Below are 24,249 nucleotides of genomic sequence, written 5' to 3'. Positions count from 1 at the left end.
TGCATAATGTGCATTTCGTGGTCACAATCGATCTGGACATGGAGGGGGTGGTATCCCTTAAGGTTCACAGACACTGCCCCATACTGCCATGTGGAATGTAGGACAACATGGATGCAGTCAATGACACCCTTCACCATGTCTGCTATGCAGGTGCAGCTCATGGCCCTGGTGTCCTGGCTCACCTGGTGCTGGTCCAAGTTGATGTGCCACATGGACACTCACAAGTAGTGATCCCCCTCTTCATGCACTTGTGTGGGACAGATTGGGAAATGCTGCACAAGTCACCCATGCAACTCTGAAATGAGCCACTGGCATAGAGGTTCAGAGCGACAGTAACTTTCATGGCCATGGGTAATAGGTGACCTCCCAGTCCATGTGCTACCAACTCTGCATCACCTGATACGTGCGGTCCACCATCTTCCAGGACAGACGAAGTCGTCTCCGGCACTGGACCTCTGAAATCCAGATGTAGGAAGTTCGACGGTGGTAGACAATTGGTCGGTAGTGTCTCCTCCGAAGCTCCTCCATGTGTGGTTCTGCTCCCGGAAGATCAACTAACCCAACCTCCTCCTTCTCCTCCTCTGCAGGCTGCTGATTCTGGCTGCGTGCAGTCGCACGTTGCTGACTCTGCTGGTTGATAGCAATCAAAACAATTGCCAGCTCGTCTGGATCCATGATTCTCCAGAACCAAAATCTAAAAGGAAGAGAACAACAATATGAGCGTTGAGGAGTCCTGACAATGGCCTGACCCACAGTCCTCTCAGGATCTGGGACATCCACCCATGCGCATCCCCCTAAGTGAGTGCTTTCCAATGAGCCTCACTCCCTCGCCTGTCACACAGTATCCACTTCTCCACAGCTGTACCTCTCATCTCCACCTGACAGAAGCACTTTGACCCTTGAGATCCTCAGCGAGATACATAACTCCTCCAAGGATGAGGAATGAGGGCAATTGAGTGCACTAAGTGGATCTGGGTCTAACATCACAGGGGAACGAGACTCTGCCTGCTGGGGTGATCAAAGAGCACATTCACTATAACGCCTTGCGTTGGTGGCCACATCTGTGCTACCTCTCTGTTATGTGGACATGGTTATTAGCCTTGGAGTTCAGTGCATGGGGGCAATGCTTCCAAATATTTGATGAACACAAATAACCAAGTAAAATAAATCAAAAAACTGAGATACAAATTCAAGGAACAGTCCTTTAAAGGAAAACTGCTTTCAACAAAAAGTGAATCATAAATGAAACCTAAAACATCAAACCAAAATGTGATTAAAGGGGTCAATAAGGCCCTGTGGTGCCCAATGGGCTTTGAGGGTGCCAGTGGAGACCGCATGCTGCCTAACTGTTAATCAGTGGGTGACAATGAGTCCCACACTCATTTAAAAAAAATTTAGAGTGCCGAATTCATTTTTTCCAATTAAGGGGCAATTTAGCATGGCCAATCCATCTAACCTGCACATCTTTGGGTTGTGGGGGCAAAATCCCCGCAAACACGGGGCGAATGTGCAAACTCCACACGGACAGTGACCCAGAGCCGGGATCGAACCTGGGACCTCGGCGCCATGAGGCAGCAATGCAGTCGCACACTCATGCATTGCAATGCTGACTACGCTAGCACAATTGACTCATCATGGAAGGGTCAGTGAGTTAATTAAGCAACTGGCTTCCCCCAGTGGTAGGCAGGGTCCACCTGATTCATGTGAAGACTGAAATTTACAGTCAGATTATCATTAGAGGACACCCGCATCTCCCCAGCTTTCATGCACTGTGGATTAAATGCGACTTCCAACGTGAACAGCCATCCACCCAGACAATGAACCCTGGCAGCCTGGACTTGCATTTCCAAGCATCTCATGCACTCTGGCTTCAAAGTGCAGCCTGAGGTTAAGGGTTCGTCCTGACTGCACTTTTTCTCCCATGTGTGAGCGTCTTCAGCCCTCATTAAGCTACGAACCACCCCTTGTCAGAGTCGCCCAATCTGCCCATACAGCCTGGCATTTCACAGGAACCCCACCCAAGGACCTCACAGTTACCCCCTGTGCTGACCCTGTGAATTCACCTGCCCACACCCGCTTTCCAACTGTCCCTCCAGAAGGGCAATGCCTCACTGGTGACATTGCCACAAGTCCAGCAAGGAGAACCCAGGAAGCGCTGTCTGCACACCAGCTACCAGACCCCTTTAAACAGAGAGGCTCACAGCCATGAGGGGCCGTTAAGATGGGTGAGCGTCCCTTCCTCCCCCGAGATTCCGGGACTGACCCCTTCACTCCTTATTCTCACCGGATTTTGTACATTCGCCGCCATTCTCGCTGATGGCTAACACGGGCTGAAAATCTACCTGAATGGTTTACTTATGCATCTGTGATCAATAGAATTTTACTGGACAAGGGTATAATAAGGGCATGGAGCCAAGGCAAGTGGACGGGGTTACCACACAGATCAACCAAGATTAGTCATTAAATGGCAGAACAGGTTTGAGAGGGTAAATGATCTACTCCTGTTCCCTATTCCTCTTTGTGGTATCTTGGGAGAAGCTTGTGCTAGACCTGGGACTCCTTCAGAGAAGAGGTTCTGATGGTGCAATGTAGAAAGAAAGGGGAACCTTGTGCAATTACGTATGACCTTTTGCGGCCTATCGATTTGAGCCTGGAAGCTGCCTGAACGCTGATCCACAACTACAGGTACCTGCCCCGGGGGCTGGCATGCTTTGGTGCAAAGGTGCAACAGGATCATACAGATATCTCCTCCTCACCATCCAGGTTGACATGCTTTTATTTTGAATAAATTTAGGGTACCCAATTCATTTTTTCCAATTAAGGGGCAATTTAGCATGGCCAATCCATCTAACCTGCACATCTTTGGGTTGTGGGGGCAAAATCCCCGCAAACACGGGGCGAATGTGCAAACTCCACACGGACAGTGACCCAGAGCCGGGATCGAACCTGGGACCTCGGCGCCATGAGGCAGCAATGCAGTCGCACACTCATGCATTGCAATGCTGACTACGCTAGCACAATTGACTCATCATGGAAGGGTCAGTGAGTTAATTAAGCAACTGGCTTCCCCCAGTGGTAGGCAGGGTCCACCTGATTCATGTGAAGACTGAAATTTACAGTCAGATTATCATTAGAGGACACCCGCATCTCCCCAGCTTTCATGCACTGTGGATTAAATGCGACTTCCAACGTGAACAGCCATCCACCCAGACAATGAACCCTGGCAGCCTGGACTTGCATTTCCAAGCATCTCATGCACTCTGGCTTCAAAGTGCAGCCTGAGGTTAAGGGTTCGTCCTGACTGCACTTTTTCTCCCATGTGTGAGCGTCTTCAGCCCTCATTAAGCTACGAACCACCCCTTGTCAGAGTCGCCCAATCTGCCCATACAGCCTGGCATTTCACAGGAACCCCACCCAAGGACCTCACAGTTACCCCCTGTGCTGACCCTGTGAATTCACCTGCCCACACCCGCTTTCCAACTGTCCCTCCAGAAGGGCAATGCCTCACTGGTGACATTGCCACAAGTCCAGCAAGGAGAACCCAGGAAGCGCTGTCTGCACACCAGCCACCAGACCCCTTTAAACAGAGAGGCTCACAGCCATGAGGGGCCGTTAAGATGGGTGAGCGTCCCTTCCTCCCCCGAGATTCCGGGACTGACCCCTTCACTCCTTATTCTCACCGGATTTTGTACATTCGCCGCCATTCTCGCTGATGGCTAACACGGGCTGAAAATCTACCTGAATGGTTTACTTATGCATCTGTGATCAATAGAATTTTACTGGACAAGGGTATAATAAGGGCATGGAGCCAAGGCAAGTGGACGGGGTTACCACAAAGATCAACCAAGATTAGTCATTAAATGGCAGAACAGGTTTGAGAGGGTAAATGATCTACTCCTGTTCCCTATTCCTCTTTGTGGTATCTTGGGAGAAGCTTGTGCTAGACCTGGGACTCCTTCAGAGAAGAGGTTCTGATGGTGCAATGTAGAAAGAAAGGGGAACCTTGTGCAATTACGTATGACCTTTTGCGGCCTATCGATTTGAGCCTGGAAGCTGCCTGAACGCTGATCCACAACTACAGGTACCTGCCCCGGGGGCTGGCATGCTTTGGTGCAAAGGTGCAACAGGATCATACAGATATCTCCTCCTCACCATCCAGGTTGACATGCTTTTATTTTGAATAAATTTACGGTACCCAATTCATTTTTTCCAATTAAGGGGCAATTTAGCATTGCCAATCCACCTACCCTGCACATCTTTGGGTTGTGGGGGTGAAACCCACGCAAACACGGGAGAATGTGCAAACTCCACACGGATAGTGATCTAGAACTGGGATCGAACCTTTGACCTCGGTGCCGTGAGGCAGCACAGGTTCACATGCTTTGAGGCCCAGGCAGCTACAGGACAATTTAAACATGTTTTGTCGGTAAAGTCTCTGGGAAAAGATTGAGAGGGGGAGGGAAGAATATTGGGGCACAATGCTCAACAGAGCCCCTATTGACCATGCACATTTACAACACAGACTGCAGCAGTTTAAGGAGGCAGCTCACCATCACTTTCTCAAGGACAATTAGAGATGGGCAATAAATGCTGACCTTGCTAGCGACGTTCACACTGCGCAAATGAATTAAAAACAAAATGTGAGGCAGAGTAGCTATGAAATCATGTGGGAAAAAAAATCAGTAATCGTACTGAAATGTAAAAAGAAATTTCCCTAGTGCCAAGTTGTCATGAGGAGCTGAAACAAATGAAAGTGATCCAGTGGCATTTAGGTGACAGTCTGGGCGATATCCTTAATGATATAATACCACCGGTCACTCATTAAGAATTCTCTCCCTTTCAAAGAACGTTGGAGAATTTTGGAGACTGCTTTATTATTTCTGACTTTGTAAAACGTATGAAATGACCTCCCAGGGATTTCTGAAATGGAGTCTGAAGAATCCTGTGTGCTTTGGAGTTTTCCTGTCTTAGCCAAGCGTGGGAAACAAACTTATGTCAATATGAGAGTCCCCTTGTTAGTGGGGTTGCTCAAATACCACCCCACAAATTAACATTACAAATCAAGTTCAAGCTGTAACGTGCATAATTTAAATATTGCTTTACTGTATTTGCATTTGTATATTTAACAAAAAGCAATTATTTGTTCTGTGTTAAGTGGGGTGGGGGGGGGGGGGGGGGGGGGTTGTATGTAAATCCATCGTAGAACGATGAGAAACCTGATCCATTTTCGTTTCCAGGCGGCTGAATTCTGCATGAAATTGTTTGTCCCTGTTCTGTGCAGTGGACTATTTTTAACAGCATTTGATGGCACCATTCCATGTTGCTTCAGATTATGTTATCATGACAGCAGTCTATGGGTTGAAATGTGTCGTCTTAGGCTAGCTTGTTGTTGAACTGATAGCTTAATGAGTTCCTCAGTGCTAAGCTAATTATGTCTGAATCGGTTGCACGGAGACTGGAAAGAACGTGGCTCAAATCAACACTAGAATTTGAGATTTTTTTTCTTTCAATTGTCTGTGAAGGTCGCTTTTATTTCTATTAACCCAACTGCTCACAAGGTGATGGTACAGGGAGGGTGCAGTGGGGAGTTCAATGTTAGGAGATGGAGGTTCTGGCAGATTTTATTTAAATGAACTATTGTGCAGCTCACACATCAGTGCCCAGGGTGGCACTCGGAAAGATGTTCAAAAGGAGCATAAAAACCATAATATCCACTTACTTGAACCCTACATATAATTTGTGACACCTGGAAGACCTTTTATTGTGTCATACTTTCCAATATTTAAAAAAAGCAGACTAAAGCTCTGTTATACAAAAGATGAAAGTCAAGCTTGCTAAGCGATTCACAGTCGGAGAATGCGCTCTAAAGACATCACACAGTGTTATACTGAATGTAATTACAGCTGTGATATTACTACAAACAGATTGTTTCATTATTTGTGCTTCAAATACTTTTATTTCAATCAAACAATCCTTTCATGTCGACCTGGTACCAACGATGAAATATGCATGAAGTAAACTTGCCTGTGTTATTTGAGAGACTGCAGAGGATGATGGAACTGAACCTTAGTGAAGACACAGATGACCCAAAGGGTGGCTTATCTATCGCAATGAAATGAAAATAATGAAATTAATAAAATTATGGTACTTGCCATTGGAGAAGCATCTATTGGGATTGTAAGGCCAGGAACTGGCTTCTCTGATCAACTTCTACTCCTCCACTTTAGGAAGGATGCGGAGGCATTGGAGAGAGTATCAGGGAAGAATCATGAGACTGGTTCCAGGGTTGAAGGACTCCATTACATGGAAGATTGGAGAAGCTGGGTCCATTCTCCTTGGAGAAGTGAAGGCTGATTGGAGTTTTGATAATGGTATTCAAAATCATGAGGGGTCGGGACAGAATTGATATGGAGAAGTCGTTCCCATTGGTGGAAGGATCGTGAATCGGGGGCACAGATTTAAGTTGATGGCAAAAGAAGCAATGGAGACAGGAGGAGAAGCTCTTTCACACAGCGAGTGGTTAGGATCCAGAATGCACTGCCTGAGAGTGTGGTGGAGGCAGGTTCAATTGGGAATTCGATTGGTACCAGAATCGGAAACTGTGCAGGGTTATGGGGAAAGAGTGGGGGAGTGGCAACAGTTGAATTGCTCTTGCAGAGAGCGGACAGAGACATGACTGGCTAAATGGCCTCCTTCTGTGCCAAGACCATTCTGTGATTCTATGATGAGCTCTCTGCACATTCCAAAAAAACAAACATTTTCCATTTTAAACGCTCGCCCGAGGTCTCCGAGGCGAAGGGGTTGAATCCCAAAATCTCCGGTACCTCGGGAATCTGCACATAGGACTGAGGCTTACTGTCTCGCTCTAATCTTCAGATTTGGCAAAAAGTGATCCCACCCAATGTGCGCGGGATTCCCTTTACAACGTCTTGAGAGACCACGTTGGACCTCGCAAGGCATGGCAAGCTGGGTCGATCCTGGGAGCAGTGTCTCCCGGCTTTCACCAGCCACACTGCGCTGTGGCCAGCTGCTTTTCGGGCCCAGCATGGCCGTTGGATCACCCTGTGTTTCATCTTATGAGAAAATCCAGAACTAGGAGTCACTGATAAAAAATAGGGGGTCAAATATTTAAGACACAGAATAGAGGAAATGTTTTTTCTCAGAGGGTTGTGAGTGTCTGGAACTCTCATCCTCAAAAGGTAGAGGAAGTAGAGTCTTTGAATTATTTTAAGGCAGAACTAGATAGATTCTTGTTGAACAGGGCAGCGAAAAGTTATCGGGGGAAGGCAGGAATGTCGAGTTGAGGTTACAATCAGATCAACCATGATCTTATTGAATGGTGGAGTAGACTTGAGGATAGAGAGGTCTATTCCTCCCCACCATACCCCATCAATCTTTGGAATCCTCCCCTTGGGTGACCCAGCGGGCGATCTTGCCCCTTGCTTGTTTGGATTTGGATTGGATTTGAGTTTATTGGCACGTGTACCGAGGTACAGTGAAAAATATTGTTCTGCATAAAGTCTAGACAGATTGTTCCATACATGAAAAATATAAGACATATGATAGCTACACACTGTAAATACATAGATATAGACATCGGGTGAAGCATATGGAGTGTGGTACTATTCAGTAGAGAAGATGTGTGGAGAGATCAGTTCATAAGAACATAAGAACATAAGAACTAGGAGCAGGAGTAGGCCATCTGGCCCCTCGAGCCTGCTCCGCCATTCAATTAGATCATGGCTGATCTTTTGTGGACTCAGCTCCACTTTCCGGCCCGAACATCATAACCCTTAATCCCTTTATTCTTCAAAAAACTATCTATCTTTACCTTAAAAACATGTAATGAAGGAGCCTCAACTGCTTCACTGGGCAAGGAATTCCATAGATTCACAACCCTTTGGGTGAAGAAGTTCCTCCTAAACTCAGTCCTAAATCTATTTCCCCTTATTTTGAGGCTATGCCCCCTAGTTCTGCTGTCACCCGCCAGTGGAAACAACCTGCCCGCATCTATCCTATCTATTCCCTTCATAATTTTAAATGTTTCTATAAGATCCCCCCTCATCCTTCTAAATTCCAACGAGTACAGTCCTAGTCTACTCAACCTCTCCCCATAATCCAACCCCTTCAGCTCTGGGATTAACCTAGTGAATCTCCTCTGCACACCCTCCAGCGCCAGTACGTCCTTTCTCAAGTAAGGAGACCAAAACTGAACACAATACTCCAGGTGTGGCCGCACTAACACCTTATACAATTGCAACATAACCTCCCTAGTCTTAAACTCCATCCCTCTAGCAATGAAGGACAAAATTCCATTTGCCTTCTTAATCACCTGTTGCACTTGTAAACCAACCTTCTGTGACTCATGCACTAGCACACCCAAGTCTCTCTGAACAGCGGCATGCTTTAATATTTTATCGTTTAAATAATAATCCCGTTTGCTGTTATTCCTACCAAAATGGATAATCTCACATTTGTCAACATTGTATTCCATCTGCCAGACCCGAGCCCATTCACTTAACCTATCCAAATCCCTCTGCAGACTTCCAGTATCCTCTGCACTTTTCGCTTTACCACTCATCTTAGTGTCATCTGCAAACTTGGACACATTGCCCTTGGTCCCCAACTCCAAATCATCAATGTAAATTGTGAACAATTGTGGGCCCAACACGGATCCCTGAGGGACACCACTAGCTACTGATTGCCAACCAGAGAAACACCCATTTATCCCAACTCTTTGCTTTCTATTAATTAACCAATCCTCTATCCATGCTACTACTTTACCCTTAATGCCATGCATCTTTATCTTATGCAGCAACCTTTTGTGTGGCACCTTGTCAAAGGCTTTCTGGAAATCAAGATATACCACATCCATCGGCTCCCCGTTATCTACTGCACTGGTAATGTCCTCAAAAAATTCCACTAAATTAGTTAGGCATGACCTGCCTTTAACGAACCCATGCTGCGTCTGCCCAATGGGACAATTTCTATCCAGATGCCTCGCAATTTCTTCCTTGATGATAGATTCCAGCATCTTCCCTATTACCGAAGTTAAACTCACTGGCCTATAATTTCCTGCTTTCTGCCTACCTCCTTTTTTAAACAGTGGCATCACGTTTGCTAATTTCCAATCCACCGGGACCACCCCAGAGTCTAGTGAATTTTGGTAAATTATCACTAGTGCATCTGCAATTTCCCTAGCCATCTCTTTTAGCACTCTGGGATGCATTCCATCAGGGCCAGGAGACTTGTCTACCTTTAGCCCCATTAGCTTGCCCATCACTCCCTCCTTAGTGATAACAATCCTCTCAAGGTCCTCACCTGTCATAGCCTCATTTCTATCAGTCGCTGGCATGTTATTTGTGTCTTCCACTGTGAAGACCGACCCAAAAAACCTGTTCAGTTCCTCAGCCATTTCCTCATTTCCCATTATTAAAACTCCCTTCTCATCCTCTAAAGGACCAATATTTACCTTAGCCACTCTTTTTTGCCTTATATATTTGTAAAAACGTTTTCTGTCTGTTTTTATATTCTGAGCAAGTTTACTCTCATACTCTATCTTACTCTTCTTTATAGTTTTTTTTAGTAGCTTTCTGTTGCCCCCTAAAGATTTCCCAGTCCTCTAATCTCCCAGCAATCTTTGCCACTTTATATGCTTTTTCCTTCAATTTGATACTCTCCCTTATTTCCTTAGATATCCACGGTCGATTTTCCCTCTTTCTTCCGTCCTTCCTTTTTGTTGGTATAAACCTTTGCTGAGCACTGTGAAAAATCGCTTGGAAGGTTCTCCACTGTTCCTCAACTGTTCCACCATAAAGTCTTAGCTCCCAGTCTACCTTAGCTAGTTCTTCTCTCATCCCCTTGTAATCTCCTTTGTTTAAACACAAAACACTAGTATTTGATTTTACTTTCTCACCCTCCATCTGTATTTTAAATTCCACCATATTGTGATCGCTCCTTCCGAGAGGATCCCTAACTATGAGATCATGAATCAATCCTGTCTCATTACACAGGACAAGATCTAGGACCGCTTGTTCCCTCGTAGGTTCCATTACATACTGTTCTAGGAAACTATCGCGGATACATTCTATAAACTCCTCCTCACGGTTGCCTTGACCAACCTGGTTATACCAATCGACATGTGGATTAAAATCCCCCATGATAACTGCTGTACCATTTCTACATGCATCAGTTATTTCTTTGTTTATTGCCTGCCCCACCATCTCGTTACTATTTGGTGGCCGATAGACTACTCCTATCAGTGACTTTTTCGCCTTACTATTCCTGATTTCCACCCAAATGGATTCAACCTTATCCTCCATAGCACCGATGTCATCCCTTACTATTGCCCGGATGTCATCCTTAAATAACAGAGCAACACCACCTCCCTTACCATCCACTCTGTCCTTCCGAATAGTTTGATACCCTCGGATATTTAACTCCCAGTCGTGACCATCCTTTAACCATGCTTCAGTCCATAAGAGGGTCATTCAGGAGTCTGGTAGCAGCGGGGGAGAAGCTGTTTTTGAATCTGTTAGTGCATTGTCTCAGAATTTTGTATCTCCTGCCCGATGGATGAGGTTGGAAGAGAAAATAAACTGGCTGCCCGCTTTCCCAAGCCAGAGGGAGGTGTAGACAGAGTCAATGGATGGGAGGTTGGTTTGCATGTTGGACTGGGCTGTGTTCATGATTCTCTGTACTTTCTTGCGGTCATGGACCGGGAAGTTGCCATACCAAGCTGTGATGCAGCCAGATAGGATGCTTTCTATGATGCATCTGTAAAAATTGGTAAGAGTCAATGTGAACGTGCCAAATTTCCTTAGTTTCCTGAGGAAGTATAGGTGCTGTTGTGCTTTCTTGGTTGTAGCATCAATGTGAGTGAACCAGGACAGATTGTTGGTGAAGCGCACACCTAGAAGTTTGAAGTTGACAATCATCTCCACCTCGGCACCATTGATGCAGAGAGGGGTGTGTACGATACTTTGCTACCTGAAGCCGATGACCCGCTCCTTAGTTTTATTGCGGTTGAGGGAGAGATTGTTGTCATTGCACCATGCCACTCAGTTCTCTATCTCCCTCCTGTACCTTGACTCATCGTTGTTCGAGACCCGAACACTATGGTCGTGTCATCAGCAAACGTGTAGATGGAGTTGGAGCCAAATTTTGCCACACAGTCATGTGTGTATAGGGAGTTATGTATGCAGCCATGCGGGGCCCCACTATTGAGGACTATCGTGGCGGAGGTGGTGTTGTTTATCCTTCCTGATTGTGGTCTATGGGTCAGGAAGTCAGGGATCCAGTTGCAGAGGGAGAGCCAAGTCCTAGGTTTTGGAGCTTTGATACGAGTTTGGCTGGGATTATGGCGTTGAAGGCGGAGCTGTGGTCAATGAATAGAAGTCTGACGTAGGAGTCCTGTTGTCGCGATGGTCCAGAGATGAGTGTAGGGCCAGGGAGCTAGCGTCTGCTGTGGACCGGTTGTGGTGGTATGTGAACTGCAGTGGATCAAGGCATTCTGGGAGTTGCTGTGTCTCATGGCCAACCTCTCAAAGCACTTCATTATGATCGGTCAGGGCCACCGGACGGTTGTCATTGAGACACGTTGCCTGGTTCTTCTTTGGCACTGGTATGATGGTGGTCTTCTTGAAGCAGGTGGGAACCTCAGAACAGAGCAGGGAGAGGTTGAAGATGTCCGCGAACACACCCGCTAGTTGGTCCACGCAGGATCGGAGTGCACAACCAGGGATTCCATCAGAACCCTTTGCTTTCCGTGGGTTCACTTTCAAGAAGGCCGATCTGACGAAGGCTGTGACGGGAGGCATGATGGTGTGTGCGAGGCTCCTGGGGCAGTTGACAAGTTGATAGGAAGCTTCCAGGTTGTGTAATTATCCAGTGATTTCTGTTGGCTTGAATCACGAGGCCAGGCCAAGTCCCATCCTGCCACAAGAAGGCAGGAAATGAATGTGCCAGAGTGATTGTCTGGCAGATAGCTGCAAATATCTAGGCTGTGGTCTGGCACAACTGTATGCACAGCGATGAACACAAATACATTGCAAATAGCCCAAATTAATTGAATTTCTTTCGGTCTGTCATTTGCATTTATGTCAGACTGAAGGAGACTGGGGTCAGCAGCTGTGGTTCATGACATTGCTTATACAACAGGACCGTGACATTTGGGGCAGATCACCGGCAAGCTGAATCATTGGAAAACGGATGAAAATTCTGCTGTACCAATTAAAAATTGTGAGAGGCAACAAACCCATTCACCATCTGATGTCAGGAATCATAAAACCCTCATTATTGTATTCTTATTGAATTGTTTTTTTGAATCCCACATTACATATGCATTCTATATGTAATTGTTTGGAATTTGGTGTCATGTTCCAGTACATTATGAACTTATACACAAAAGGCTACAAAACAAAGACTGCCTGAGGATCACCTGACTTCTCTTGTTGATTGCAATACTCCCCTGTCTCGGGGGGGGGGGGGGGGGGGGGGGGAAATAAAGGAACTTTGGGAACTGATGCTGACTCAATGCCTTTTCCTGAAACAAATTCAAAAGCATAATTTAAAATTGAATGGGTCATTCAGATAAAATACACCATCGGTCTCAAACTCTCAGGATGTGAAAGTCAGCGCACAGGCTCTTTAATCAACTTGGCCATCCACTTTATTTGGAAAAGGACTTTGAACTTAGAACACGCCACATGGTGCAACAGCCATGTTTGTTGCTGGCTTTTAAAGTAACATGAAACTGTCATGTGGAAGGAAATCCATCAGACAGCTATCAAACCAGCTGCAAGTCACTAAGCAGCTAATATAATAAACATCTATGACCTGAAGGTGGGAGAAAGACTCCTCTCCAACCTGTACTGACTGCAAGTTCACCTGAGAAGCAACCTCCTACAAATTTGCTGACAAGAGGCTTTGCAGATCGCTAAAAATCCCCCTGCTTTACAAGAACTTCACTTCAAACAAAGCATTCACTCATCTAAGAAATACAGGCCTGCTATGAAAGAGACTGAGACAACCATAAATTGTCATTATATATGTTCCCCCTCACCTGTGTGTGAATGTGTGGCTCAGTCGAGTGAATTTTTAAACTTCGAAGGCAAGTGACTTTCCTTATTTTTTTAATTTCACAAAAAGCTTGTTGCAAATTGTTACAATCACTCTTGAGGGTAAGAAAACACACACACACACTGACAGACAGAATACACTGATCATAGACAGTAAGAAAACACATAAATACTGTCCGTGACAGAGACAAGAACCTGGATTTTTTCCCCCCTCCATTTTATTGCTTCTTTTCCGGGAAATTCTGATGCACAGGATCATAGAATCACTGAAATGTTACAGAGCTGAAGGAGACCATTTGGCCTGTCATGTCTGTGCTGACCCCCCCCCCCCCCCCCCCCGAATTAGCAACTCACCTAGTACCATTCTCCTGCCTTTTACCTGTAACCCTGCACGTGCCTCCTTTTAATTTTGTTTGAACTTGCTCCCACCACAGTCTCAGGCAGTGCACCCCAGATCTTAACCATTTGCTGTGTGAAAACATTTTGCCTCATGTCTCCATTGCTACTTTTGCAAACTACCATAAATCTGTACCCCATGGTGAGATAAAATCTTGTAGGCTGTAGCAGCACTCCAGTACCCTCCTTTGTGCCCATTCTATTTACAAGTGATCACTGGTACACTATTTGATCAAATAAGGAATCTGGATCGACACAGGTTTGGTGGGCTGAAGGGCCTGTTCCTGTGCTGTAATGTTTTTGGTTTTTGTAGTGGGCAAATTTGAATTCCTTCTTTGTTCTTTGTTGTTCTTCTGACACTCATACACAACTTCCAGCAGGTTTCCAGCTCAATAGCCAGAACCCAAGTTGTTATTTTGTCTACTTACCTGAAGGGGCAAGTGGGGCAATTATAATCCCCTCACCAGGCAACGCCGGTGCTCTCACCCACTGAACAGTTGTGGATCCCACAAATAAGTCATTAAATCTAATGAATTGTGAGCTTATTTCTCACAAATGATGATACAAATTGTGTGGGGCAACTTCTCTGCTCCATATAGTACCCATAAATCTCCAAGAACTGGAGTAGAGTCCTGAGACGGTCCTTATTCCAGAGTGCTCTTTCATAAAGCGATTGACAGCGTCAAACCTCTTGAGCTGACTGGTCAGATACATGCACTCAACGTCAGAAAGACTTTAGGGTCATTTAACAATTTACAGGTTCGGTAATGACTAGTTTCAACAAGCTCTGTTTGGGTTTGTGGAACAGCTGAATGTTTTGTGGAGTTGGTTAAATTGACTGAAGTCTGCAGCAAGTGGTGCTGCGTGTGGAGAAGGTGCTGCTTGTGACTGCAAGGGTTCTTGACAGTCATGGATGTTATAGTTACCATTCACCAGGGGCTGGATCCAGCAAGGAGGATGGAGGAGAGACATCAAAGAAAAGGACAAGTGCTGACAGAGGGAAGAGGAAAGGTCTCTCAACAGAAAGTCTTATCCATCCAGGATTTTCCGGGAATGTTTCACTTCCTCCACCTAAGCAAGGAGCAGCAGCCAGAAATTTATTCCCCTCTACCTCACACACATCACCAGCCCCCCTCTCTTCACACCCCCCCCCCCCCCCCCCCCCCGCGGCCCTCTCCCAGGTGCAGGCTAACCGCATGCATAACATCTGCACTTCTCAAAGGAGGTGTTCCCAGAACTCCAGCACCTCTTGTGGACGAGGGCACAGTGGTTAGCACTGCTGCTTCACAGCGCCAGGGACCCATGTTCAATTCTAACCTTGGTTGACTGTCTATGTGGAATTTGCATGTTCTCCCTGTGGCTGCGTGGGTTTCCTCTGGGTACTCCGGTTTCCTCCCACAGTCCAAAGATGTGCGGGTTAGTTGGATTGGCCATGCTAAAATTCCATCTTTGTGTCCGTGGATCTGCAGGTTAGGTGGGGTTACAACGATAGGATGGAGGATTGGGCCTGGGTGTAGACCCAATGGGCCAAATGGCCTCCTTCTACAGTGTAGGAATTCTGTGACTTCTCTGACTTCTTGCAATCAGATCTGCAGCTTTGGTGCAGGGTTGCCAGGGGCTGTGAAGTGCCCGTGGGTCTGAATTTCTTCACATCAGAATTCTTCCAGGCTGCAATAGGTGAGATGTGTGCAAATTCTCAGTTTGCTATCCACAGGTGCATCAGAGAGGTTGATGGGGGAGTTCATTATGGTCTGTCTGCCCAGAGAGAAGCAGATGGAGCGTGCACATGACTTTATCAGGATAGTTAGATTCTGCCTGGTGCAGGATACCTTTGGCTGTGCATCAGTCGATGCTGAGATATAGCGCAACGTTAAAAACTGTCACTTGTTAAATGTAAGAAATGTCGCAGTCAATTTACACACCACAAATTCTCACAAGCAGCAATGTGATAAGGACCAGCTAATCTGTTGCTTGTGATGTTGATTGAGGGGTAAATATTGGCCAGTCACCGTGGATAACACCGTGCTCTGCTTCAAAGTGATGCCAGGAGATCTTTTACACCCACTTGAGCAGATGACACTTCAGAAGTGACACGTGTGACAGTGTAGCACTCCCTTGGTACTGCATTGGAGTGTCAATCTTGATTTTTATGCTCATGACTTCTCAGTACTGGGACATCCCAAAATCTTGTGACTCAGAGGAAAGAGTGCTACCAATTGAGCCATTGTTGACATAGGTTCCTTTCCCACAAAGCCACTGCCTGAGAGAAGTACCTCAGTGATCCTAATTCTCTGCTAGAGCACAGATTGGTGAACTGCTATGAGACACTGAAAGCTCCTTGGGCCCTGAGCTCTGAGACTACATGTCAACAAGCTGCATGACCTCAGTCTGAGCATCCACTGCAGTGCTTAGGCATTGGATGACTTCTGCTTGTGTTGCAATGGAAGCTGAGGCATTGATCATCAAACACAATCATGGTCAGGTGTGCAAGTGTTCTCAGGGAGTTTGCCACCATTTCCACAATGGAAAGGATGGGCCCCAAGTTCTGTGAAAAGCCCCGAAGGTGCATTCACTGCCCTTGACGATTTGTGTGAGGATATTGAACATTTTACACCAATCCATCCAGGACGTCAGAGTGAATGATGTCTAATTAGCTCCCACTGCCTTTGTAGTTTCTGCCTGGAGGATCTCCGGCCTCCTGAGGGAAGTGGACTTCCCATCAACCTCCAGTATGAGGGCCTCCAGTGCTGGATTGGAGAACCTTGGGACACGCTCCCTGGGCTGCTGCACCATTTCCATTCCTCCTTCTGTTCATCAACTCTTCCACTATGACATGCACCAGCTGCTTTAGCCAGACTGGAGCTTTAAACACTGCTTGCATGAACCTGGGCCCCCTCCTGAGGCATACAGCCCACTCAGCATCACTGTTAATACTGGGCTTCACACCACTATCATAATACGTAGGCAGCACACAGGCTTTGTGTGATATGTCGCTCATCACAATCCCTGCATCCATTTTGGGGGGAAATTTTAATACCCAATATGCTTGGAATATTGTATATGGAAAGGACTAGCTTACAAAGGATATACTCTTCTGAAACAAGCCATTCATCCAACTAGACCTTGCTAGTGTATAAACTCCACTCAAACCTCTTTCCATCTTTCCTCATCTATCTATGAGCAAGGCCCTCTATCCCCTTCTCCCTCTTCTGCTTGCCTCACCTCCTCTTCAATCCATCTATGCTGTTCACTTCAATCACTTCACGCAATAGCAAGTTCCATGTTCTTTTGAATTCTTCGGAATTCATTATTTGGCTTCTTGGTGACTATCTTATACAGACGGCATCACATTATGATCTTCCCCACAAATGGAATCTTGTGCCTCCTTTATCAAAACTTCTCATAATTTTAAAACATCTGTGGCTACCCTTAGTCTCAGAAGAAACACATCCTCTCCTGGCTGCTATAACTGCATTTCAGGTGTCATCTTGATAAACCAGTTTTGCACTATCTCCAATGCCTCTCTCACCTTTCAAACGCAGATTGCATGCAGTACATGAACAATGGGATCTTCCAGTCTCGCCAAAGTTGATTCCGACCATGAGTTCCCCGGTGGTGGGACCGGCAAGCCACGCAAATGACCATCGACATCGGCAGAACCGGAAGGTCCCACTGGCAGCCAGTGGCAAGCTTCCTCCGCCATGGGCGGGCTGTAATATTCCGACCCATGTGTTATCTAACCAAGGATTGATATAGGTTTGGCATAACTTCTTTACTTTTCAGTTCTACACCTCAAAATGTAGAACCTAGTGCTTGGTTTGTTTTTTCTTATGGCTTTGTTACTCTGTTGCTACTTTTTGTGATTTTTGCATTTGTACCCCCGAGCCCTCTTATTTTCTAAGATGCAATATTGATATTTTTCTTGCCAAAATCTCACATTTATCTCTGTTGAAATTCAATTGCCAATTCCATACCCACTCTGCAAGCTTGTTAATATCTTGTCATTTTTTTTACAGTTCTCCTCCGTATTGACTAATAAGCACCACCCACACACCTCCATCCTCACCCGCCTCCACTAATTTGATGTCATCTGCAAATTCAGAAATTGTATTTTTGATTCTAAAGTCTAAAACATGAGTATAAATTGTGAACAGCAGTGGTCCCAGCCCACTTCCTACCTACTGCATATGCTTTGTCCAACTGTCCTTTACTCCTATTCTCTGCTTTCTGTCTTGCCACATAGAAATCCTGTCTGCTACATATCCCCTGAGTTTGCATTTTCTGACCTTATACATTAGTCCACTATGCACTGTCTCATAAAAGGCCTTTTTTGGAAAATCCAGATAAATTACATTTACCACAATACCCTCGTCTGTTCTCTCTCTTCAAAAAATTCAACGAGTTTGGCCAAGCAAAACTTTCCTTTTTGAAATCCACATTGACTGTTCATTATCGTATTTTTGGGTTTCTGATCTCTCCTATTCTCATCTTTAATAATGATGGTATTATTTTACTATGAGCAATGATAAACTTGAATGGAATTCCAAATGCAGACAGGCAAGTTTTGATGCAGTTCCTTGCACGGCAACCCACAACCTGCAAGACCACAATAAGTGGTCTTAATGTGCTTTCAGCTTCCAGCAGTTGCACAGCTTTAGTCAGGGCTCAAAGTGACTTGTACACTGTCCTTGTCCATTTGTACTAAAGACTGATAACAGATGTGGTATCTCACCGGGATAATGAAGTGTTACATTAATTGAAACAAAAGGACAAAGTTTGAAGGGTTCTCACACCAACAAATGTCAAAACATAACACAAGATGTTGACGTGCACGAGTTTCCTGAATTATATTCCTGGTGTAGCTGCCTGGCAACTCCATGATGTAAACACATTAGCAACACCTAATTACACAAAACAATTCATCCAAAATAATAATGGGTGGACAGTACTCCAATCAGTAAATTTTGACCTGATTCCTTTTTCAAGGTACGTTGCAAATGTAGGTACCGTAGTCTCGAGTAACAAAACAGTCAGGAACAGTAGGCTGAATTTTACAGCTCCCCCCCAGATATGTTTTCAGCATGGAAGGGGGTTGGGGGGGGAAGATAAGTATACGGGGTGACGGGCCCACCACACATATCCTGAGTTGTCCATCAGAATATGGTAGATAAGAACCAAAATCAGCAGCCCAACCACCATTTTTAAAGAAATATTTAAAAGTAAATTGAGCTTGTTACCAAGCCGAATAACCCAAATAATAAGCCATAATATGGCCGGGTGTGGGCAGGCGCCTGGTATCGGGCAGTAAATAGTGAGCTGCTTTTAACATTGGAAGGAAGGGACGTGCGCCTTTTGTGGTGTGCCCTGTGCCCGTCAAGGGAAGTGCCTCCCCCACTCCCCCCAACAAGGATATCTCCCCTTTTTCCCTCCCCACATGGCCTACAAAATACCCCCACCCCAGCCCTCTTTCCCTCCTCCCTCGGCTCCCCAACTATTCCCTGTCCAAAACATGGGACTCTCCTGACTATCAAGGCCATGGCTACCTTCACCTGTTCGACTGTTTGCAGTCCGAGCAGCGGCCATTGCCGAGTCCCGGCACTGTAGGGACAGCCGGCGGCGCTGAAGAGTGGGACTTTCTCCCGCTAAGAAGCAGAATTCACACTCTCAGCTCATTAATGCCGAACGCTGTGTGTTATTGCTGCGGGACCATTGGTTAACGCAGATTGGCTGACATCCAACATTTCTGTTGGGAAGACGAGCAATAACCCCCCCCCCCCCAACCTCCCAGTCACCCAGCACCAGCCCACCTCACCTCTCCACATCCCCACCCCACCCATTCCCCATCAAATTCAGCCCAGCAAGCCTCATTATTAGGCTTCCTGATTTGGGGGGAATTTTGTTTTAAACCTGCATTTGGTTCAAAAAATTGGGGAATATCAATTTTGAACAAATATATTTTCTTGGACTGTGGAGCAGCTCAGACTGGGTGTGATTGGAAAACCTCAGGTTTAATCCATCTCAGAAGGAGCAAGTAAATAATAAATGCTTGCAACTGTCGTCACTAAGAATAATTCCAAAAGGAGCTAATGTGAATGTTAATGATCAGATTTAATCCTGAAATCAGAAAGCTTGCTTATTGTCTCCTGGGGAAAGAAACTGAAAGAGGTTTACCACTGTAGCAGAAGGAGCATCTGCTTTAACAAGGTCTGTTTTTCAGTCACTTTTTATCAAAATAGAGTCAACAAAAGGCATATTTTTCAATGGCTGAATCCAAAACATACAATATTATCATTGAACACATTACATGACTCTGTCTCCAGATGAAAACAACCCCTCAGGGTATAAAACTCTTCGAGCTATTAAATATTTTGGGTATGTTGATTTATTTAAAGTTGACAGTGATGGTCCGGGCAAGTTTGTGAATTAATGAAAGGATTCCAAACGTGTTCTCCAATTCCACTATTTGGTTTTTGCAGTACTTGATTTATTGGATGAGTGACCTTCAACTTCTACCCATAATGCATACAAGGTCAGAAAGGCTGCCCACTGGATGGGAGTGTGAGCTATTTTTTGCCTTGCACCTTGGACGGGTAGAGCACGTGAATGAAGACCCCAGTATGTCAACTTTCTGCCCGCTTCATTCTGAAATTTGCATCAGGTGGATCGCAGGCTGAGTTGCACCCTCTCCCAAATTTCAACTTCTGGCCATCTATTTCTTTGGTGAGAAACAGGCAGCTGGCAGTTAACAATCATCCCTCACCATCAGCCCAGCCTTCATCTTTCAAACTCCAGGATTGTAGTCGGGCGGGATGTTGGTGGTGGTTGTTTGAAATGGAAGCTCAATCAGGAATGATGGATGGATTTTCCCAGTGTCAGGTTCTGACTGAAAACCGACTTGTTGCTGCCCAGAGAAGCAAGCAAGCTTTCTGTCGAGATCTTCCCACACTTAGACCACAAGACATAGGAGCAGAATTAGGCCACTTGACACATTGAGTCTGCTCCACCATTCAATCATGGCTGATACTTTTCTCATCCCCATTCTCCTGCCATCTCCCCATAACCCATGATCTCCTTATTAATCAAGAACCTATCTATCTCTGTCTCAAAGACACTCAGTGATTTGGCCTCCACAGCCTTCTGCGGCAAAGAGTTCCACAGATACATCACCCTCTGGCTGAAGAAATTCCTCCTCATATCTGTTTTAAAGGATTGTCCCTTTATCTGAGATTGTGGCTTCTGGTTCCAGTTTTTCCTACGAGTGGAAACATCCTCTCCACATCCACTCTATCCGGGCCTCGCAGTATCCTTTATGTTTCAATATAATCCCCTCTCATCCTTCTAAACTCCAACAAGTGCAGACCGAGAGTCCTCAACTTTTCCTCATATGACAAGGTCTTCATTCCAGGGATCATTTTTGTGAACCTTCTCTGGATTCTTTCCAAGGCCAGAACATCTTTCCTTAGATGCGGGGCCCAAAACTGCTCACAATACTCCAAATGGGGTCTGACCCGAGCCTTATACAGCCTCAGAAGTACATTCCTGGTCTTATGTTTTAGCCCTCTTGACATGAATGTTAACAGTGCATTTGCCTTCCTAACTGCCGACTGAACCTGAGAATCATGAAGAAGGACTCCCAAGTCCCTTTCTTCTCATTTCCTAAGCATTTCCCCAATTAAAAAATAGTCTATGCCTCCTTTCCTCCTTCCAAAGTGCATAGCCTTACATTTTTCGATATTGTATTTCATCTGCCCACTCTCCTAGCCTGTAAGCTCTGTCCCTTCAGGCCATGCCCCTTGGGCCCTGCCCTCTTCAGGCACCGCCCCTTCATGCCCCATCCCTTAGCCCTGCCAATGCCTGGTTGGCACTGCCAGGTTGCCAGGGGGCAGTGCCAGGGTATTGCCCTGCCATGTCACTGACCACCTGGGGGCTACAATGGCATCCAAGTCCTTGGTGTGGTTATCACACCTGGTCTCCATTTTTGGAGACCAATAGTGATTCTCATTGGAGTCACGGCACAATGGCAGTTGGGAACGTTTGCCGTGAATGTGTAAATTGGTTTAGATCCGGTGTTCTTGCCCTCCCTGCGCGTAAACCTGATGATGCCGCTGGTGGTGGGCGGGGGGGGGGGGGGGGGGGGGGGGGGGGGGGGGGGGGGGTGCAGGGGGGCAAATCCTGTTATGACCCTCTCGCGTGAGTCTCTGGCCAATATGAGATTTGCACCCACGGAAAATTGCGGCCAATGTCTGTCTTAAGTCTGCTGTATTAATGCAGCACGGTATGCTATTAATTAAATGGACCTGTGTCAGAATGTCAAATTGCACTCATTTTTCTTTGCATTACTGGCAGTCTGTCCAGTTTGGAAACTTTGGTTTCTTTCTTTGGAGTTCAATTGAATATTGGATTTGGATTTTGTTTATTGTCACGTGTGCCGAGGTGCAGTGAAAAATATTTTTCTTCGAGCAGCTCAACAGATCATTAAGTACAGGAAAATAAAATAAAGGAAATACATAATAGAGTAACACAAGATACACAATGTAACTACATAAACACCGGCATTGGGTGAAGCATACAGGGGTGTAGTGTTAATCAGCTGAGTCCATAAGAGGGTCGTTTCGGAGTCTGTTAACAGTGGGGAAGAAGCTGTTTTTGAGTCTGTTCGTGCGTGTTCTCAGACTTTTGTATCTCCTGCCCGATGGAAGAAGCTGGAAGAGTGAGTAAGCCGGGTGGGAGGGGTCTTTGATTATGCTGCCCACTTTCCCCAGGCAGCGAGAGGTGTAGATGGAGCCAATGGATGGGAGGCAGGTCCGTGTGATGGACTGGGCTGTGTTCACGACTCTCTCAAGTTTCTTGCAGTCTTGGGCCGAGCAGTTGCCATACCAGGCTGTGATGCAGCCAGATAGGATGCTTTCTATGATGCATCTGTAAAAGTTGGTAAGAGGTAATGTGGACATGCCGAATTTCCTTAGTTTCCTGAGGAAGTATAGGCGCTGTTGTGCTTTCTTGTGGTATATATGGCCATAACTAATGTTCCAGGAAAGTTGCATTGGGAAAACATTAAGTAGAAAAGGGATGTACGCCCACATGAAGAAGCTTTAAGTTTCAAATTTGCAATGTTGTAATTTTTCTTCAATTTTCTTTTCAGTGGGAAGAAATCAGTGGAGTGGATGAGCACTACATACCCATCCGCACCTACCAGGTCTGCAATGTGATGGAGCCCAACCAGAACAACTGGCTGCGGACAAATTGGATTCCACGGAACTCTGCTCAGAAAGTTTATGTCGAGCTTAAGTTCACTTTGAGGGACTGCAACAGCATCCCTTTGGTCCTGGGATCCTGTAAAGAAACTTTCAACCTTTATTACATGGAGTCCGATGAAGATCAAATTGTTAGGTTTCGAGAAAGCCAGTTTGTAAAAATTGACACCATTGCTGCAGACGAGAGTTTCACCCAGATGGACCTGGGCGATCGAATCCTCAAGCTGAACACTGAGGTCCGCGAGGTTGGGCCAATCAACAAGAAAGGATTCTATTTGGCCTTTCAGGATGTTGGTGCCTGTGTTGCTTTGGTGTCGGTGCGTGTCTTCTTCAAGAAGTGTCCTTTCATCACCAGGAACCTGGCTATGTTCCCAGATACAGTGCCTGGGGTGGACTCACTGTCCCTTGTGGAGGTGCGTGGTTCCTGTGTCAATCATTCCAAGGAGGAGGACCCACCCAGGATGTATTGCAGCACTGATGGAGAATGGCTGGTGCCAATAGGGAAGTGCCTGTGCAATGCTGGATATGAAGAAAGAGGAAGCACGTGCCAAGGTAACAATTAGTTGGGCTAGAATTGGGAAAACGTCCCAGTTAGCAGTTTGTAAAGTATTTGAACCCATTTCAGAAACCCTGTTATCAGTTTCAACAGAGTTGCAGAATTCCCTTTGTTTACAAGGCAATGCTACTAATCTACAGACATTTGTAGCATGTCACAATCTCATTGAGCTGGAATCCCTCTTTAAAACTGATTATATTTTAATGCTTCCAACAACTTTTCAACACATCTGTTTTTTTAAAAATCCATTGACATAATTTTCGAGCCATTTGGAGGGGGGGGGGGGTGGTGAAAATGTAATTGAATTTTCTAATAACAGTGCAGCTAATCTTAGGTCACGCTTGACATTTTTACAGAGCTCCAATTATTCACATTTCAGATTGTGGGATCCCAAAAGTCATACGTTCCTGCTTGAGTGCACTTAGCAGAAAAAAATAAAGGAACATTATTCATTCGCAGGAGTTGAGTTCTCAAGGCTACCTTGGGAGATGAAGCATTGGTCCTCATTAGAGGTTTTGAGGGCTACAAGTGTCTTGTGTGAGCTGGTTAAGCGTTTGCCTCCCCTTACCATAATTTGGCAATGCATTTATCTTTTAAAAAGTAGTCCATAAGTTAATAAAGCAAGTGCATTGGAACATAAGTTTGATCCAGTGTCATTCAAATCGGCCAACATCCTTGTGAGCATCTCTTACTAAAATTCAGTAAAATGGTAAATTCTCAACATATTAGTTCCTGGGGCCATTGTCTAGTCTAAAGTACTGGCACACTGATAAGGCAAAAGTATTCTTTTTAACTGTCCACATAAAGGCACTCCAATTTCAATCAAAGCATGTCAGAAAACCCATTAAAGTCTGGCAGATTTTAGCCTTGCCCCATTTCCTTAGTAATATCATAAAATGAATGTTCTTTATTGTAAATACACTTCGGCAGATGTTTGGAGTGTTAAGTAGAACACACTTAGGCC

The 24,249-nt window shown here is 45.5% G+C and overlaps 1 protein-coding gene across 2 annotated transcripts in view; it reads left to right on the top strand.

Annotated features, from left to right (window-relative positions):
• Nucleotides 1-24,249, top strand: part of epha3 (eph receptor A3) — a 299,166-nt gene that overhangs the window by 56,837 nt on the left and 218,080 nt on the right. For both annotated transcript variants that reach the window (XM_038801693.1, XM_038801692.1), the window contains exon 3: nucleotides 22,618-23,281. In XM_038801693.1, coding sequence (XP_038657621.1) covers nucleotides 22,618-23,281 — 664 coding nt within the window. The remainder of the gene's footprint in view (nucleotides 1-22,617; nucleotides 23,282-24,249) is intronic.

Source organism: Scyliorhinus canicula, chromosome 7, assembly GCF_902713615.1.
Source record: "Scyliorhinus canicula chromosome 7, sScyCan1.1, whole genome shotgun sequence".
NCBI classification, from domain to species: domain Eukaryota; kingdom Metazoa; phylum Chordata; class Chondrichthyes; order Carcharhiniformes; family Scyliorhinidae; genus Scyliorhinus; species Scyliorhinus canicula.
This window is presented reverse-complemented; position numbering and strand designations above follow the sequence as displayed.